We start from the raw sequence: 18,430 nt of genomic DNA on the forward strand, positions 1-18,430 counted from the left end.
GAGTTCTGCTTGCAGGAGGTTAGTGAGCAGAATTAAAACTCATGGTATTGGAGCAATGTGGCTAGAGAACTAGTTGACAGACAGGAAACAGATAGTGGGAATAAATGGGTCCTTTTCTGAATGGCTAGTGGGCTACCGCAGGGTTCAGAGCTGGGACCCCAACTGTTCACAGTACACATTAATGATCTGGACAAAGAAATTGAATGCAACATCTCCAGATTTGCAGATGACATTAAGCTGGGTGGTAGTGTGTGCTGTAAGGAGCTTGCCACAAGGCCTCAGGGTGACTTGGACAGGCTGACAGAGTGGGCAAATACTTGGCAAATGTAATATAATGTGGATAAAGAAGATTATCTGAATGGTGGCAAATTAGGAAGAGGGGAGGTGCGACGTAGAGGTCTAGAGTCATAGAGGTTTACAGCATGGAAACAGGCCCTTTGGCCCAACTTGTCCATGCTGCCCTTTTTTTTTAAAGCCTCTAAGCTAATCCCAATTGCCCACATTTGGCCCATATCCCTCTATACCCATCAAACCCATGTAACTATCTCAATGATTTTTCAAAGACAAAATTCTACCTATCTCTACTACTACCTCTGGCAGCTTGTTCCAGACACACCACCCTCTGAGTGAAAAAATTGCCCCTCTGGGCAATTTTGTATTTCTCCCATCTCACTTTAAACCTATGCCCTCTAGTTTTAGACTCCCCTATCTTTGGGAAAGGATATTGACTATCTACCTTGTCTAGGGCCCTCATTATTTTATAGACCTCTCAGCCTTCTATTCTCCAGAGAAAAAAGTCCCAATTTATTCAGCTTCTCCTTATAACTCAATCCATCAAGTCCCACTAACATCCTAGTAATTCTTTTCTGCACTCTTTCTAGTTTAATAATATCCTTTCTATAATAGGGTGACCAGAATTACACACAGTATTCCAAGTGTGGCCTTACCAATGTCTTGTACAACTTCAACAAGGCATCCCAACTCCTGTATTCAATGTTCTGACTGATGAAACCAAGCATGCCAAATGCCTTCTTCACCACTCTGTCCACCTGTGACTCCACTTTCAAGGAGCTATGAACATGTACCCCTAGATCTCTTTGTTCTATAACTCTCCCCAACGCCCTACCATGAACTGAGTAAGTCCTGCCCTGGTTCAATCTACCAAAATGCATCACCTCACATTTGTTTAAATTAAACTCCATTTGCCATTCATCAGCCCACTAGCCCAATTGATCAAGATCCCGTTGCAATTGGAGATAACTTTCTTCACTGTCCACTATGCCATCAATCTTGGTGTTGTCTACAAACTCACTAACCATGCCTCCTATATTCTCATCCAAATCATTAATATAAATGACAATTAACAATGGGCCCAGCACTGATCCTTGAGGCACACCACTCATCACAGGTCTCCAGTTTGAAAAAAAATTCTCTACAACCACCCTCTAGCTCCTGTCAAGAAGCCAATTTTGTATCCATTTAGATACCTCACATAACCTGGGTGTCATGGTAAAACGGTCACTGAAGATTGACATGCAGGCGGTGAGGAAAGGGAATGGCATGCTGGCCTTCACGACAAGAGAGTTTGAGTATAGGAGTAAGGATGTCTTGCTGCAATTTTACAGAGCCTTAGTGAGGCCACACCTCGGGTATTGTGTGCAGTGTTGGTCTCCTAGTCTGAGGAAGCACATTCTTGCTGTTGAGAGAATCCAGCAAAGATTCACCAGATTGATTCCTGGAATAGCAGGACTCACATATGAAGAAAGGGCTTGTACTCACTGGAATTTCGAAGAATGAGAGGGGATCTCTAGAAACCTATAAATCCTGAAGGGACTGGACAGGCTCAATGTGAAAAGAATGTTCCTTATGTTGGGGAAGTCCAGAATTAGGAATCACAGTCTAAGAATAAGGGGTAAGTGATTCAAGGCTGAGATGAGAAACAACTTCTTCACTCGAAGAGCTGTGAACCTGAAGAATTCTCTACCATAGAATGCTGTTGGGGCCAATTCATTAGATATGTTCAAGAGGGAGCGGGATGTGGCTCTTGTGGCTAACAGGATCAAGGAGTATGGAGAGAAAGAGGGAATGGGATACTGAAAGCCATGATCAAAGTGAATGGTGGAGCAGGCTCGGAGGACCGAATGGCCAACTCCTGCACCTATTTTCTATGTTTCTATAAGAAGTGTTGCGAGTCTGTCATTAGAGGCTTACAGCTTGAGGGAGGCCACTCCACATCAAACATGGCTGACCAGGAGTCTCTCCTGCTCTTACTGCCATTGGCGTGTTTGGAAGGATTTGCAGGTTGACACGTGCCACCTGTTTGGCTGCACCATGGATGCACCTTCCTTGACCATCAAGTGGTGGGGTGGGACTCGAACCCAGAGCTTCTGGCTCAGAGGCAGGGGCGCTACCAGTGCACCACAAGAGCTCTTAGAGTGGCAGTGATGGGAGCACAAATGGTGTCCCCCAAAAGTGGGCAGAAGGTTCATGTGCCATGGAGCCACTGCCACCCTACAGTGTAAGCGGTAGATTTAGCAGCACTGTACCCCAGGTCCAGGTTATTAATGTAAAAGAGAACTACCACCCCATCAGCCTACTCTGAATCATCAGCAAAGTAGTGGAAGATGTTATTGACAGTGCTATCAAGTGGCAGTCACCAGGCAATGCTCAGTTTGGTATCTGCCTGGGTCACTCAGCCCCTGACCTCACTGCAGCTTTGGTCGAAACATAGGCAAAAGAGCTGGTCTCAGGAGGTGAAATGCAAGTGATTGTCTTGACTTCATGACACCATTTGATTGAGTGAGGCATCCAGGAGTCCTGAAAAAAAATGAAAGCCAATGAGAATCAGTGGAAACACTCCACTTGCTGGAATCTTATTGGGCATAGTGGGCAGCATAGTGGCACAGGGGTTAGTACTGCTACCTCACAGCACCAGGGACTCAGGTTGGGCAGCCGTTTGTGTGGAGTTTGCACATTCTCTCCGTGCCTGCATGGCTTTCCTCCAGGCGCTCCGGTTTCCTCCCACACTCCAAAGATGTGCGGGTTAGATGGATTGCTCTTGCTAAATTGTCCCTCACTGTCAGGGGGGTTTAGCAGGATAAATACCTAGGGTTACAGGGATAGGGTCTGGGTGGAATTGTTGTTAACATAGGCTCGATGGGCCAAATAACCTCCTTCTGCACTGTAGGGATTCTATGATTCTATGATTGCATTTGTTGGAGGCCCGTCATCTCATCCCCAGGACATGGCTGAAGGACCTCATCAGGTCCTAGACCCAACCAGGTTCAGCGTCCGAAAGACATGCTGGTTAGATGCAATGGCCATGCTAAATTCTCCCTCAGTGTACCCAAACAGGCCCCAGAATGTGGCAACTAGGGGATTTTCACAGTAACTTCATTGCAATGTTAACGTAAGCCAATTGGGACACTAATAAATTCACTACAAAACTTTAAAACATCTTCCTCAATGGCCTCTCCTCCGTCATAATTCCTGGGTGGGAATGTTCACTGATGATTGCACAGTGTTCATTACCATTTTCAATTCCTCAGATACTAAAGGGTCTGTGTCCACATGTAGCAAAACTTGGACAACATTCAGGTTTGGGCTGATGCTTGGCAAGGACCAGGCAATGACCATCTCCAACCCTATCCTCAGAACAACATTACCATTGCTGAATTCCCCCATCATCAACATCCTGGGTGTCACCATTGACCAGAAAACGAACTGGAATTGCAACATAAATACCGTGGCTACTGGAGCAGACCAGAAACTGGAATCTCTGTAGCAGCTAACTCACTTTCTGACTCCCCAAAGCCTCTCCGCCATCTACAAGGTACAAGTCAGGAGGTAATAGAATCATAGAATCCCTGCAGTATAGAAGGAGGCCATTTGGCCCATCAAGTCTGTACCGTCCACAATCCCACTCAGGCCTTGTTCCTGTAACCCCACACATTTACCCTGCTAATCTCCCTGACACCAGGGTCAATTTAGCAGGGCCAATCAACCAAACCCACACATGTTTTGATTGTGAGAGGAAACTGGAGTACCTGGAGTTTGATGGAATATTTTCCATTTGCCTGGAGGGGTAGATTATGACATTCAAGAAACTCAGCACTATCCAGCAATGTGGAGATGCCGGTGTTGAACTGGAATGGACAAGGTGAGAAGTCACACGACACCAAGTAATAGTCCAATGGGTTTATTTAAAATCACAAGCTTTTGGAGTGCTGCTGCTTCGTCAGGTGAAGTGGAGAGAGGCACAGAATATATAGGCAGTGTGATGATAGCCCGACACTAACAGGTAATCAAGAGTGGCAAAGGATAAGTACAGACAGTGTAGAGCAATGTAGCACCGTTCAGGACAAAGCAGCCTGCTTAATCAGCACCATATTCACTCCTTCCAACACACAGTAACAGCAGTGTGTACAAAGTACAAGATATACTGCAACAACTCATTAAGGCTCCAAACCTTCCAAACCTGCAACCTCTACTTCAAGAACAAAGGGAACAGCAGGGCATTGGGGAACACCATCACCTGTAATTTCCCTTCCAAATTACACGCTGTTGATTTTACAAGTCCTACCCTAGTGTGACTTGGAAATAGATTGCCATTCCTTCATTGTTGCTGAGGTAAAATCCCGAGACACCTTTCCCAGTAGTACCCATACAACATGGACTGCTGCAGTTCAAGAAGGTAGCTCACCACCTGTTTTACAAGGGCAGTTGGGGATGGGCTATAAATGTTAGCCTTGCCAGCAATGCTCACGTCCCAAGAATAGACAGAAGAAAGGATGGGACCTGGTGAATGATATATGCAAATTGTAATAATGTGGTCAGATTGTGAGTTTCAAGTGGGATTCGAATAACCAGTTCTGCAGATAATGATTCAATTCATCTTGAACCGGATAGAAACATAGAAACATTGAAACTGGAAGCAGGAGTAAGCCAAGGAATGAGGCCTGGAGGAGAATTTCACTCCATAGGGAGTTTCCATTGTACGTATTTAACATGGTATACAGATCACCATGGTTACCATAAAACAGATTTCAAATATCAATAATCCATGGGCTCCTCTATGTAACATCTGGACTATAAATGAAGAGCTGTCATCATTAACTGTAAAATAAACGATAAAGAACAAAGGTTTGGAAAACTGATCACAAAGTTTGTGTATTTCTATGACTATTTAAGCCTCCAATCTAGCAGGCAAGATGTGCACACACACATTACAAACCAGAAGTGAGCGGCACTGTTGCTGGGACCCGAGTTCAATTCCGGCCTCATGCGACTGTCTAAGTGGAGTTTGCACGTTCTCCCCATGTCTGCGTGTGTTTCCTCCGGGTGCTCTGGTATCTTCCTATGGTCCAAAGGTGTGTGGGTTACGTGGATTGGCCACGGTAAATTGCCCCTTAGTGTCCAAAGATGAGTAAATTAGGGGGATTAGTGGGGTAAAGGCATGGGATTACGGGGATAGGGTTGGGTGGGAGGCTTGTTCAGAGACTTGGTGCAGAATTGATGGGCTGAATGGCATTCTTCTGTGCTATAAGGGAACTATGGTTCTATACTAATGTGCCATCCATCATATAGCTATATACCAAAAACTGGTGCTTCAACTTTATAACACTCATTGAGACCCTTTGCCACATGTATGTTGAAGGGACTGAAGCCTGTTCTTTGAGGTCCCTCACCGCAAGTCTACAGCAGACAGCTGAGATGCAGTCTAATCCACGGCCCTACCACCTGTTAATACACAACCAACAAGGTAAGATTCAACTCTCCCAAATTTCAATCATATTGAAACTCAAAACTGAACCTGTCCTAAACTCTGCTGCCTTGTGTCCTAGTTCTGGTGAGCCCATACTCATCTACTTACTGACCTACATTAACTCCAGTTCACAAACAGCTCTTTAAAATGTTTATCTTTCTGTTCAAATGCCTCCAAAGCCTCCACGCTCACTATGCCTATAGCCCCCTCCAGTCCTCCAATCGCTCTGCTCTATCCTCCTGTGCAGCACCTCACTGCCTTCACCCTCACCATCCAGTGTGTTTGAATGCCCTTCTCCTCAGCCTCGCCACCATTTTTTATCTGCAAACCAGCCGAGAGAAAAGCTTCAGTCAAGCTCTTGGTCACCTGCCTTAATACAGTCAACTTTGAGTTGTCCATCTCTCTTCCAACTAGAATTTCCTACTAACCGGAATTCCCTCCTAACGGGAATTCCCTACTAATCGAAATTCCTTACTAATGGGAATTCTCTACTGACTAGAATTCCTTACTAGCTGGAATTCCCTGCTAACCGGAATTCCTTAATAGCTGGAATTCCCTGCTAACCAGAATTCCTTACTGGCTGGAATTCCCTGCTAACCGGAATTCCTTAATAGCTGGAATTCCCTGCTAACCGGAATTCCTTACTGGCTGGAATTCCCTGCTAACCGGAATTCCTTAATAGCTGGAATTCCCTGCTAACCGGAATTTTCTACTAACCAGAATTCCTTAGTAGCTGGAATTCTCTACTAACCAGAATTCCCTAGTAGCTGGAATTCCCTTATAACAAGAATTCCTTACTAGCCAGAATTCCCTACTAACCAGAATTCCCTACTAACCAGAACTCCCTAGTAGACGAAATTCCCTTCTAACATGAATTCCTTACTAGCCAGAATTCCCTACTAACCAGAATTACCTACTAACTGGAATTCCCTACTAACCAGAATCCTCTACTAACCACGAATTCCCTACTAACCAGAATTCCCTAATAACCAGAATTCCCTACTAAACCAAATTCCCTGCTAATCGGAATTCCTTACTAACCAGAATTCCCGACTAACCGGAATTTCCTACTAACCAGAATTCCCCACTAACCAGAATTCCTTACTAACCAAAATTCCTTACTAACCAGAATTCTACTAACCTGAATTTCCTACTAACAAGAATTTCTGATGATGGTTTGACACCAATTGCCCCTTTACCAACCAGCAGTAATCACACAGTTATCCGGAGCCTGGATACAGTATTGTTTGATATGTTCATTCACGTTTCAGTGTAAGGTTGAAGGTTAAGTAGACTGTTCTTGCATATTAGTGTACTGTCATATTCGTTCATGTGACACATATTGTGTTGTATTCCATTGGGAAATGGAACTCTCGATTCCTTTTTTGATTAACTGGCGTCACCCATTCCCCTGCCAATAGTAAAGGTTTCACTGTAGCTCATTCTGTGGCTCATGCTCGATGGCACTCCCTCCTTTCAAATACCTGGGGATGGTTTGCTGCATTAAAGCTCTTTATAAAGTTGTGGATTGAGCTGGAAAAGGTTTGTGACTTGAAGAAATTATTTGGCACACTTGCCTTCATCGGTCAGAGCATTGAGTACAGGAATGGGGACGCTATGTTACAACTGTACAAGACATTGGTAAGGCCACTTTTGGAGTATTGCATGCAATTCTGGTCGCCCTGCTATAGGAAGGATGTTATCAAACTGGAAAGGGTGCAAAAAAAATTACAAGGACTGGAAGCTTTGAATTATAAGGAGAGGCTGGATTGGCTTTTTTCCCTGGAAAATAAGAGGATGAGGGGGTGACCGTATGGAGGTTTATAAAATCATGAAGGGCATTGATACAGTGAATAGCCAAGGTCTTTTCCCCAGGGTAAAGGAGTCTAAAACTAGAGGGTGTAGGTTTAAGGTGAGAGGGGAAAGATTCAAAAGAGACTTGAGGGATAACTTTTTCACACAGAGGATGGTGCGTATACGGAATGAACTGGAGGTGGTAGCGGCAAGTACAATGACAACATTTAAAAGACATTTGGACAGGTACATGGATGGGAAAGGTTTAGAGGGATTTGGGCCAAACTCAGGCAAGTGGGACTTGTTCAGTTTAGGAAACAGGGTCAGTATGGATGAGTTGGACCAAAAGGCCTGTTCCTGTATTGTATAACACTCTGACATGACTCTAAAAGGTGGATGGAGGGGTCAGGAGGTCTGTCTGGATTCCCAACCTTATCCCTTGGCTCGCAGTGATAAGCAAAATAATATTTCTGTTTTCTCAACAGGAAGAAGACCTAAGGGTCGGATGGGCTCCACTTAAATAACTTTGGGCAGCAGTGGGAATTCTGAGGAAACTAGTTCGGAGGTAGCAAAGCAAATGGAGGGTCACGTGGATCAAGGCAAGGGCTTGAGTCACACAGCTCCTGTGGAGGCTGGCAAGAGGAACGGTCTAATCAACACCAAAGACTTGGCGGCAGACAGCAAGGATGGCCTGGTGCCCCTTTATTCAGCGCCTCAATACCAGGGACACACACTGGGGAGTTTCCCACCTCAGAACTACATAGAGAGGAGCAGGAATGATTCCAGCCAGCAACAGGTCCTCAACCCCAGTACCCTGCAACACACGGTCGACGCCCAATACCGACCCAGTATCATCTTGTACTCTGAGGGCATCCTGAGACCCTGGAGTGAGAGCAACAGCTCAGACTGCTGTGAAACTACCTTTATTGAAAGCAGGTCCCCCACAAAGGATGGCCTGGACTATGGAGAAAGCCAATTTATAGACCTGGCAGCAGATGATAGTAAAGTGCAAACCCTGTCTTACGACGTGGAGGATGAAGATGACTTCCAGGAGCTGGAGGTAGGAATCTGTTTCAGAATAATTATGGGTGGCACGGTGGCACAGTGGTTAGTGCCACAGCGCCAAGGTCCCATGTTCAATTCCGGCCTCAGGTTACTGTCCGTGTGGAGTTTGCATGTTCTCCCCATGTCTGTGTGGGTTTCCTCCAAGTGCTCTGGTTTCCTCCCGCAGCCCAAAGACATGATTGGCCATGCTACATTGACCCTATGTCTGGGGGATTAGAGGGCAAATGCGTGGGTTACAGGAATAGGGTGGGATTGTGGTCGGTATAGACTTGATGGGCTGACTGACCTCCTTCTGTACTGTAGGGATTCTATGATTCTTCAGAATCTAACTACTGGGAGTTGGGGGGGTAACCTGCCCAATGGGAGAGAGTACAGAATTGGGCCTTGCAAGCCCATTATACAACTTCACCTGATTTTATATTCCATTTTTTGTATTCACTCATGGGATATGGGCATCACTGGCTGGCCAGCATTTATGGCCCATCCCTAATTGCCCTGTTCAGAGGGCAGCTGAGAATCAACCACATTGCTCTGGAGTCCCATGTAGGCCAGACCAGGTAAGGACAGCAGACTTCCTTCCTTAAAGTACATTAGTGAACCAGATGGGTTTTTTCCGACAATGATTTCATGGTCATCAGTAGATTCTTAATTCCAGATTTTTTTAAAAATTGAATTCAAATTCCACCATTCGCTGCGGCGGGATTCGAACCTGGGTCACCAGGACATTAGCAGAATTTCTGGATGAATACTCGAGCGATAATATCACTAGGCTCCCCTGAAGTCGATGGAAACACAATCTGTGCTCTCAGCTCCCGAGAGAGATGGCAGGGACAGAGCGGGGGAGTGAACAATAACAATTTGCATTTATTTTGACATAGTTTTAAAAAAGTCCCAAGGTGCTTCACAGAGCTGTTTGAAAATTAAACACTAGACCCAGCCCTGGGAGGAGGATAGCAGAGCAGGTGACCCAGAATTTTGTCAAAGCTGTAGCCTATAAAGAACCATTGCCGAGGAGGGCAGCGAGGCAGAGTTCCAGAGCTGAAGGCCAAGGCTCCTGAAAGTCAATGATGGGGGTGATGGAAAATGGAGACCTGCTGGAGGCCAGAATTCAAAGAGCGCAGAGATCTCTGAGGATCTCTGAGGATTGGAGGAGGTTACAGAGATGGGGGTGTGGGAAGCCAGGAATTTCTTTTACATAATACAAATGAGAAGCACAGGCACCTTGGCAGAATAATGACAATTGTCACACACTGAAGGTTGCAATCGCTGAGCTGATTACAATATAAGTCTTCCCACGTTCAGTAGAGAAGTAATGAAAGAGTTTATTTAAAACCATTTTTTAAAATTGCAATTGTGTATTGCTTGTCAGGACCATTGCAAAGCATTTTACAGCCCAGTGAACACTTTTGAAATGTTATAATATCGAGAAACAGGGCAGATAATGAAGGCACAGCAAGCTCACGTGACTAGCCATGCAATAATAAGCAGACCATTTGTTTAATCTTGATCAAGGGATAACCGTTGGTCGAGAAACCAAGGAGAGTTTCCCTACTCTTCATCGGATGTTTAATGTCCATCTGAAAGGACAGATAGTCTCAGTTTAGTGTCCCGTCCCAAAAGACTGCACCAAATGCCATGCAGCACTCCTTCAGTACTCCACCGGAGTGTCCATGTAGATTTAACACTGTAGTGGGACTTAAACATGCCGCCTTCCGATGGCTGGGCACTAGTATTACCAAGACACAACTCTGATTGTGGCAGATAACACCAGGGGGGTCACCCTATCCATTAAACTGAAGCCAGTCAAGCACAGTAATTGTTAGCAAAGCCAGGCTGATGAACTGTTGTGATAATTAGGTCACCGAATCACCTTTCAGTTTCCACATTAAATGCTTTTGCCCAAGTTGACAAAAACAAAATGAAAGTAAACACCATCCTGTGATGATATGAAGCAAATTGCCAGTAATGACTGTGTGGGTGCAGGAGCTGGAAGAAGTCATATCAAGGATGTTATTATCTGCCAGGGTTTACTGCCAGGCAGTTTAACTGTCTAACCAGCGGACATAGATTGAGGAAAATTGGAAGAAGACCAGGTAAAAGGTTTATTTAGCACACTGAGTTATTAAGAGCAGGGACGCACTGCCACGGCACATTGGCACAGTGGTTAGCACTGCTGCCTCACAGCATCAGGGACCCAAGTTCGCTTCCCGGCTTGGGCTACTGTGTGTGTGGAGTCAGCACGTTCTCCCTGTGTCTGTGTGGGTTTCCTCTGAGTACTCCGGTTCTTTCCATAGTCCAAAAGATGCGCCGGTTAGGTGCATTGACTATGCAAATTTCTCCCTCGTATACCTAAATAGGCTCCACAGTGTGCCAAGTAGGGGATTCTCACAATAACTTCACTGCAATGTTAATGTACACCTACTTGTGACACTAATAAATAAGCTTTTAACTTCTTCCAGTCCTGCTGCTGCCAACAGGGTTTCTTATTGTTCGCCCCTCCGCCAGCAGGGAACCCACAGCAAGGGGTCAGCCTTGGCTGGACTGGAGAATCCCACCATCAGGAACGGCCAGAAAATCCCACCTTTAATGTGTAAAAATCTGACAACTTTCCTCCCCTCTGTCTATTTTAACTTCTTTCAACTTGCCAAGGCGATGGGCTACCGGTATTATCACCATCTGTCAATCCAGAAAATCAGCTAATATTCTGGGGACCCGGGTTCGAATCCCGCCACAGCAGATGGTGGAATTTGGAATCCATAAAAAGTATCTGGCATTAAGAATCTACTGATGACCATGAAACCATTGTCGGAAAAACCATCTGGTTCACTAATGTCCTTTAGGGAAGGAAATCTGCCGTCCTTACCTGGTCTGGCCTATATGTGACTCTCGGGCCACAGCAACTTGGTTGACTCTCAACTGCCCCTTGAACAAGGGCAACCAGGGATGGGCAATAAATGCTGGCTGGCCAGCGACACCCATTTCCCTTGAATGAATGAAAAAATGTTGAGCATCTTTTTAAATGCTCCCAGAATCTCCCTCTTCTCCACTCTGTCTGAAAGCTCATTCCAGGCGTTGATCAATTTTTATGATAAGGATATCAGTCTTCAATGTGTGATTTACTCATTTGAGCCCATGTCTTATTTTAAATCAAATGTTTAGACTAATGCTCTGGAATTATGCTTTCTACCCCCATGACTGCGTGCAGTTCTGGTCATTGCGTGCAGTTCTGGTCATTGCGTGCAGTTCTGATCACTGCGTGCAGTTCTGGTCACTGCGTGCAGTTCTCGTCATTGCATGCAGTTCTGGTCACTGCGTGCAGTTCTGGTCACTGCGTGCAGTTCTGATCACTGCGTGCAGTTCTGGTCACTGCGTGCAGTTCTGATCACTGCGTGCAGTTCTGATCACTGCGTGCAGTTCTGGTCATTGCGTGCAGTTCTGATCATTGCGTGCAGTTCTCATCATTGCGTGCAGTTCTAATCGCTGCGTGCAGTTCTAATCGCTGCGTGCAGTTCTGGTCATTGCGTGCAGTTCTGATCACTGCTTGCAGTTCTCATCATTGCGTGCAGTTCTGATCATTGCGTACAGTTCTGATCACTGCGTGCAGTTCTCATCACTGCGTGCAGTTCTGATCATTGCGTGCAGTTCTCATCACTGCGTGCAGTTCTCATCATTGCGTGCAGTTCTGATCACTGCGTGCAGTTCTGATCACTGCGTGCAGTTCTGATCACTGCGTGCAGTTCTCATCACTGCGTGCAGTTCTCATCACTGCGTGCAGTTCTGATCATTGCGTGCAGTTCTCATCACTGCGTGCAGTTCTCATCATTGCGTGCAGTTCTGATCACTGCGTGCAGTTCTGATCACTGCGTGCAGTTCTGATCACTGCGTGCAGTTCTCATCACTGCGTGCAGTTCTGATCATTGCGTGCAGTTCTCATCACTGCGTGCAGTTCTCATCACTGCGTGCAGTTCTGATCATTGCGTGCAGTTCTGATCACTGCGTGCAGTTCTCATCATTGCGTGCAGTTCTGATCATTGCGTGCAGTTCTGATCATTGCGTGCAGTTCTCATCACTGCGTGCAGTTCTCATCACTGCGTGCAGTTCTGATCATTGCGTGCAGTTCTGATCATTGCGTGCAGTTCTGATCACTGCGTGCAGTTCTCATCACTGCGTGCAGTTCTGATCATTGCGTGCAGTTCTGATCATTGCGTGCAGTTCTGATCACTGCGTGCAGTTCTCATCATTGCGTGCAGTTCTCATCATTGCGTGCAGTTCTGATCACTGCTTGCAGTTCTCATCATTGCGTGCAGTTCTGATCATTGCGTACAGTTCTGATCACTGCGTGCAGTTCTCATCACTGCGTGCAGTTCTGATCATTGCGTGCAGTTCTCATCACTGCGTGCAGTTCTCATCACTGCGTGCAGTTCTGATCATTGCGTGCAGTTCTGATCATTGCGTGCAGTTCTCATCATTGCGTGCAGTTCTGATCATTGCGTGCAGTTCTCATCACTGCGTGCAGTTCTCATCACTGCGTGCAGTTCTGATCACTGCGTGCAGTTCTGATCACTGCGTGCAGTTCTGATCACTGCGTGCAGTTCTCATCACTGCGTGCAGTTCTGATCACTGCGTGCAGTTCTCATCACTGCGTGCAGTTCTCATCACTGCGTGCAGTTCTGATCACTGCGTGCAGTTCTGATCATTGCGTGCAGTTCTGATCATTGCGTGCAGTTCTGATCATTGCGTGCAGTTCTGATCATTGCGTGCAGTTCTGATCACTGCGTGCAGTTCTCATCATTGCGTGCAGTTCTGATCACTGCGTGCAGTTCTCATCACTGCGTGCAGTTCTGATCATTGCGTGCAGTTCTCATCACTGCGTGCAGTTCTCATCACTGCGTGCAGTTCTGATCATTGCGTGCAGTTCTGATCACTGCGTGCAGTTCTCATCACTGCGTGCAGTTCTGATCATTGCGTGCAGTTCTCATCACTGCGTGCAGTTCTCATCACTGCGTGCAGTTCTGATCATTGCGTGCAGTTCTGATCACTGCGTGCAGTTCTGATCATTGCGTGCAGTTCTCATCACTGCGTGCAGTTCTCATCATTGCGTGCAGTTCTGATCACTGCGTGCAGTTCTGATCATTGCGTGCAGTTCTCATCACTGCGTGCAGTTCTCATCATTGCGTGCAGTTCTGATCACTGCGTGCAGTTCTGATCACTGCGTGCAGTTCTCATCACTGCGTGCAGTTCTGATCACTGCGTGCAGTTCTGATCACTGCGTGCAGTCCTGATCACTGCGTGCAGTTCTGGTCATTGCGTGCAGTTCTGGTCATTGCGTGCAGTTCTGGTCATTGCGTGCAGTTCTGATCATTGCGTGCAGTTCTGATCACTGCGTGCAGTTCTGACCATTGCGTGCAGTTCTGATCACTGCGTGCAGTTCTGATCACAGCGTGCAGTTCTGATCACTGCGTGCAGTTCTGATCACTGCGTGCAGTTCTGATCATTGCGTGCAGTTCTGGTCATTGCGTGCAGTTCTGGTCATTGCGTGCAGTTCTGGTCATTGCGTGCAGTTCTGATCATTGCGTGCAGTTCTGATCACTGCGTGCAGTTCTGACCATTGCGTGCAGTTCTGATCACTGCGTGCAGTTCTGATCACAGCGTGCAGTTCTGATCACTGCGTGCAGTTCTGATCACTGCGTGCAGTTCTGATCACTGCGTGCAGTTCTGATCATTGCGTGCAGTTCTGGTCACAGCGTGCAGTTCTGATCACTGCGTGCAGTTCTGATCATTGCGTGCAGTTCTGGTCACTGCGTGCAGTTCTGGTCACTGCGTGCGGTTCTGATCATTGCGTGCGGTTCTGATCATTGCGTGCAGTTCTGATCACTGCGTGCAGTTCTGATCATTGCGTGCAGTTCTGATCACTGCGTGCAGTTCTGATCACTGCGTGCAGTTCTGATCATTGCGTGCAGTTCTGATCACTGCGTGCAGTTCTGATCATTGCGTGCAGTTCTGATCACTGCGTGCAGTTCTGATCATTGCGTGCGGTTCTGATCATTGCGTGCGGTTCTGATCATTGCGTGCAGTTCTGATCACTGCGTGCAGTTCTGATCATTGCGTGCAGTTCTGATCACTGCGTGCAGTTCTGATCACTGCGTGCAGTTCTGATCACTGCGTGCAGTTCTGATCATTGCGTGCAGTTCTGATCATTGCGTGCAGTTCTGATCACTGCGTGCAGTTCTGATCACTGCGTGCAGTTCTGATCATTGCGTGCAGTTCTGATCACTGCGTGCAGTTCTGATCATTGCGTGCAGTTCTGATCACTGCGTGCAGTTCTGATCATTGCGTGCAGTTCTGATCACTGCGTGCAGTTCTGATCATTGCGTGCAGTTCTGATCACTGCGTACGGTTCTGATCACTGCGTGCGGTTCTGATCATTGCGTGCAGTTCTGATCACTGCGTGCAGTTCTGATCACTGCGTGCAGTTCCGATCACTGCGTGCAGTTCTGATCACTGCGTGCAGTTCTGATCATTGCGAGCAGTTCTGATCACTGCGTGCAGTTCTGATCACTGCGTGCAGTTCTGATCATTGCGTGCAGTTCTGATCATTGCGTGCAGTTCTGATCACTGCGTGCAGTTCTGATCACAGCGTGCAGTTCTGATCATTGCGTGCAGTTCTGATCATTGCGTGCAGTTCTGATCATTGCGTGCAGTTCTGATCACAGCGTGCAGTTCTGATCATTGCGTGCAGTTCTGATCATTGCCTGCAGTTCTGGTCATTGCCTGCAGTTCTGATCACTGCGTGCAGTTCTGATCATTGCCTGCAGTTCTGATCATTGCCTGCAGTTCTGATCACTGCGTGCAGTTCTGATCACAGCGTGCAGTTCTGATCATTGCGTGCAGTTCTGGTCATTGCCTGCAGTTCTGATCACTGCGTGCAGTTCTGATCACAGCGTGCAGTTCTGATCATTGCGTGCAGTTCTGGTCATTGCCTGCAGTTCTGATCACTGCGTGCAGTTCTGATCACAGCGTGCAGTTCTGATCACTGCGTGCAGTTCTGATCATTGCGTGCAGTTCTGATCACTGCGTGCAGTTCTGATCACTGCGTGCAGTTCTGATCATTGCGTGCAGTTCTGATCACTGCGTGCAGTTCTGATCATTGCGTGCAGTTCTGATCACTGCGTGCAGTTCTGATCATTGCCTGCAGTTCTGATCACTGCGTGCAGTTCTGATCACAGCGTGCAGTTCTGATCATTGCGTGCAGTTCTGATCATTGCGTGCAGTTCTGGTCATTGCCTGCAGTTCTGATCACTGCGTGCAGTTCTGATCACAGCGTGCAGTTCTGATCATTGCGTGCAGTTCTGGTCATTGCCTGCAGTTCTGATCACTGCGTGCAGTTCTGATCACAGCGTGCAGTTCTGATCACAGCGTGCAGTTCTGATCATTGCGTGCAGTTCTGGTCATTGCCTGCAGTTCTGATCACTGCGTGCAGTTCTGATCACAGCGTGCAGTTCTGATCACTGCGTGCAGTTCTGATCATTGCGTGCAGTTCTGATCACTGCGTGCAGTTCTGATCACAGCGTGCAGTTCTGATCATTGCGTGCAGTTCTGATCACAGCGTGCAGTTCTGATCACTGCGTGCAGTTCTGGTCATTGCGTGCAGTTCTGATCACTGCGTGCAGTTCTGATCAATGCGTGCAGTTCTGATCACTGCGTGCGGTTCTGATCACTGCGTGCGGTTCTGATCACTGCGTGCGGTTCTGATCACTGCGTGCGGTTCTGATCACTGCGTGCGGTTCTGGTCACTGCGTGCGGTTCTGATCACTGCGTGCAGTTCTGATCACTGCGTGCAGTTCTGATCACTGCGTGCAGTTCTGATCACTGCGTGCAGTTCTGATCACTGCGTGCAGTTCTGATCACTGCGTGCGGTTCTGATCACTGCGTGCGGTCCTGATCACTGCGTGCGGTTCTGATCACTGCGTGCAGTTCTGATCATTGCGTGCAGTTCTGGTCACTGCGTGCAGTTCTGGTCATTGCGTGCAGGTCTGATCATTGCGTGCGGTTCTGATCATTGCGTGCGGTTCTGATCACTGCGTGCGGTTCTGGTCACTGCGTGCAGTTCTGGTCACTGCGTGCAGTTCTGATCACTGCGTGCAGTTCTGATCACTGCGTGCAGTACTGGTCATTGCGTGCAGTTCTGATCACTGCGTGCAGTTCTGATCACTGCGTGCAGTTCTGATCACTGCGTGCAGTTCTGGTCATTGCGTGCGGTTCTGATCACTGCGTGCGGTTCTGATCATTGCGTGCGGTTCTGGTCATTGCGTGCGGTTCTGATCACTGCGTGCAGTTCTGATCACTGCGTGCAGTTCTGATCACTGCGTGCAGTTCTGGTCATTGCGTGCAGTTCTGATCACTGCGTGCAGTTCTGGTCACTGCGCGCAGTTCTGGTCATTGCGTGCAGTTCTGATCACTGCGTGCAGTTCTGATCACTGCGTGCAGTTCTGATCACTGCGTGCAGTTCTGATCACTGCGTGCAGTTCTGGTCATTGCGTGCAGTTCTGATCACTGCGTGCGGTTCTGATCACTGCGTGCGGTTCTGGTCATTGCGTGCGGTTCTGATCATTGCGTGCAGTTCTGATCATTGCGTGCAGTTCTGGTCACTGCGTGCGGTTCTGATCATTGCGTGCGGTTCTGATCATTGCGTGCAGTTCTGATCATTGCGTGCTGTTCTGATCATTGCGTGCAGTTCTGCTCACTGCGTGCAGTTCTGATCACTGCGTGCAGTTCTGATCACTGCGTGCAGTTCTGATCACTGCGTGCAGTTCTGGTCACTGCGTGCAGTTCTGATCATTGCGTGCTGTTCTGATCATTGCGTGCAGTTCTGCTCACTGCGTGCAGTCCTGATCACTGCGTGCAGTTCTGATCACTGCGTGCAGTTCTGATCATTGCGTGCAGTTCTGATCATTGCGTGCTGTTCTGATCATTGCGTGCAGTTCTGCTCACTGCGTGCAGTTCTGATCACTGCGTGCAGTTCTGATCACTGCGTGCAGTTCTGATCACTGGGTGCAGTTCTGATCACTGCGTGCAGTTCTGGTCACTGCGTGCAGTTCTGATCATTGCGTGCAGTTCTGATCACTGCGTGCAGTTCTGATCACTGCGTGCAGTTCTGATCACTGCGTGCAGTTCTGATCACTGCGTGCAGTTCTGGTCACTGCGTGCAGTTCTGGTCACTGCGTGCGGTTCTGGTCATTGCGTGCGGTTCTGATCACTGCGTGCAGTTCTGGTCATTGCGTGCAGTTCTGATCACTGCGTGCAGTTCTGGTCATTGCGTGCAGTTCTGGTCATTGCGTGCAGTTCTGATCACTGCGTGCAGTTCTGATCACTGCGTGCAGTTCTGATCATTGCGTGCAGTTCTGATCACTGCGTGCGGTTCTGATCACTGCGTGCAGTTCTGATCACTGCGTGCGGTTCTGATCATTGCGTGCAGTCCTGATCACTGCGTGCAGTCCTGATCACTGCGTGCAGTTCTGATCACTGCGTGCAGTTCTGGTCATTGCGTGCAGTTCTGATCACTGCGTGCAGTTCTGATCACTGCGTGCAGTTCTGATCATTGCGTGCAGTTCTGATCATTGCGTGCAGTTCTGATCACTGCGTGCAGTTCTGATCACTGCGTGCAGTTCTGATCACTGCGTGCAGTTCTGATCACTGCGTGCGGTTCTGATCACTGCGTGCGGTTCTGATCACTGCGTGCGGTTCTGATCATTGCGTGCAGTCCTGATCACTGCGTGCAGTCCTGATCACTGCGTGCAGTTCTGATCA

At 47.6% G+C, this 18,430-nt stretch overlaps 1 protein-coding gene across 1 annotated transcript in view; it reads left to right on the forward strand.

Moving 5' to 3' along the window:
- The window catches only part of syndig1 (synapse differentiation inducing 1), an 87,083-nt gene that overhangs the window by 23,883 nt on the left and 44,770 nt on the right, over positions 1-18,430 (forward strand). The window contains exon 2 of the mRNA XM_080199752.1: positions 8,044-8,618. Coding sequence (XP_080055878.1) covers positions 8,136-8,618 — 483 coding nt within the window. The 5' untranslated portion in view covers positions 8,044-8,135. The remainder of the gene's footprint in view (positions 1-8,043; positions 8,619-18,430) is intronic.

Source organism: Carcharhinus amblyrhynchos, chromosome 12 (genome assembly GCF_965287045.1).
Source record: "Carcharhinus amblyrhynchos chromosome 12, sCarAmb.v2.hapA, whole genome shotgun sequence".
Lineage (NCBI taxonomy): Eukaryota > Metazoa > Chordata > Chondrichthyes > Carcharhiniformes > Carcharhinidae > Carcharhinus > Carcharhinus amblyrhynchos.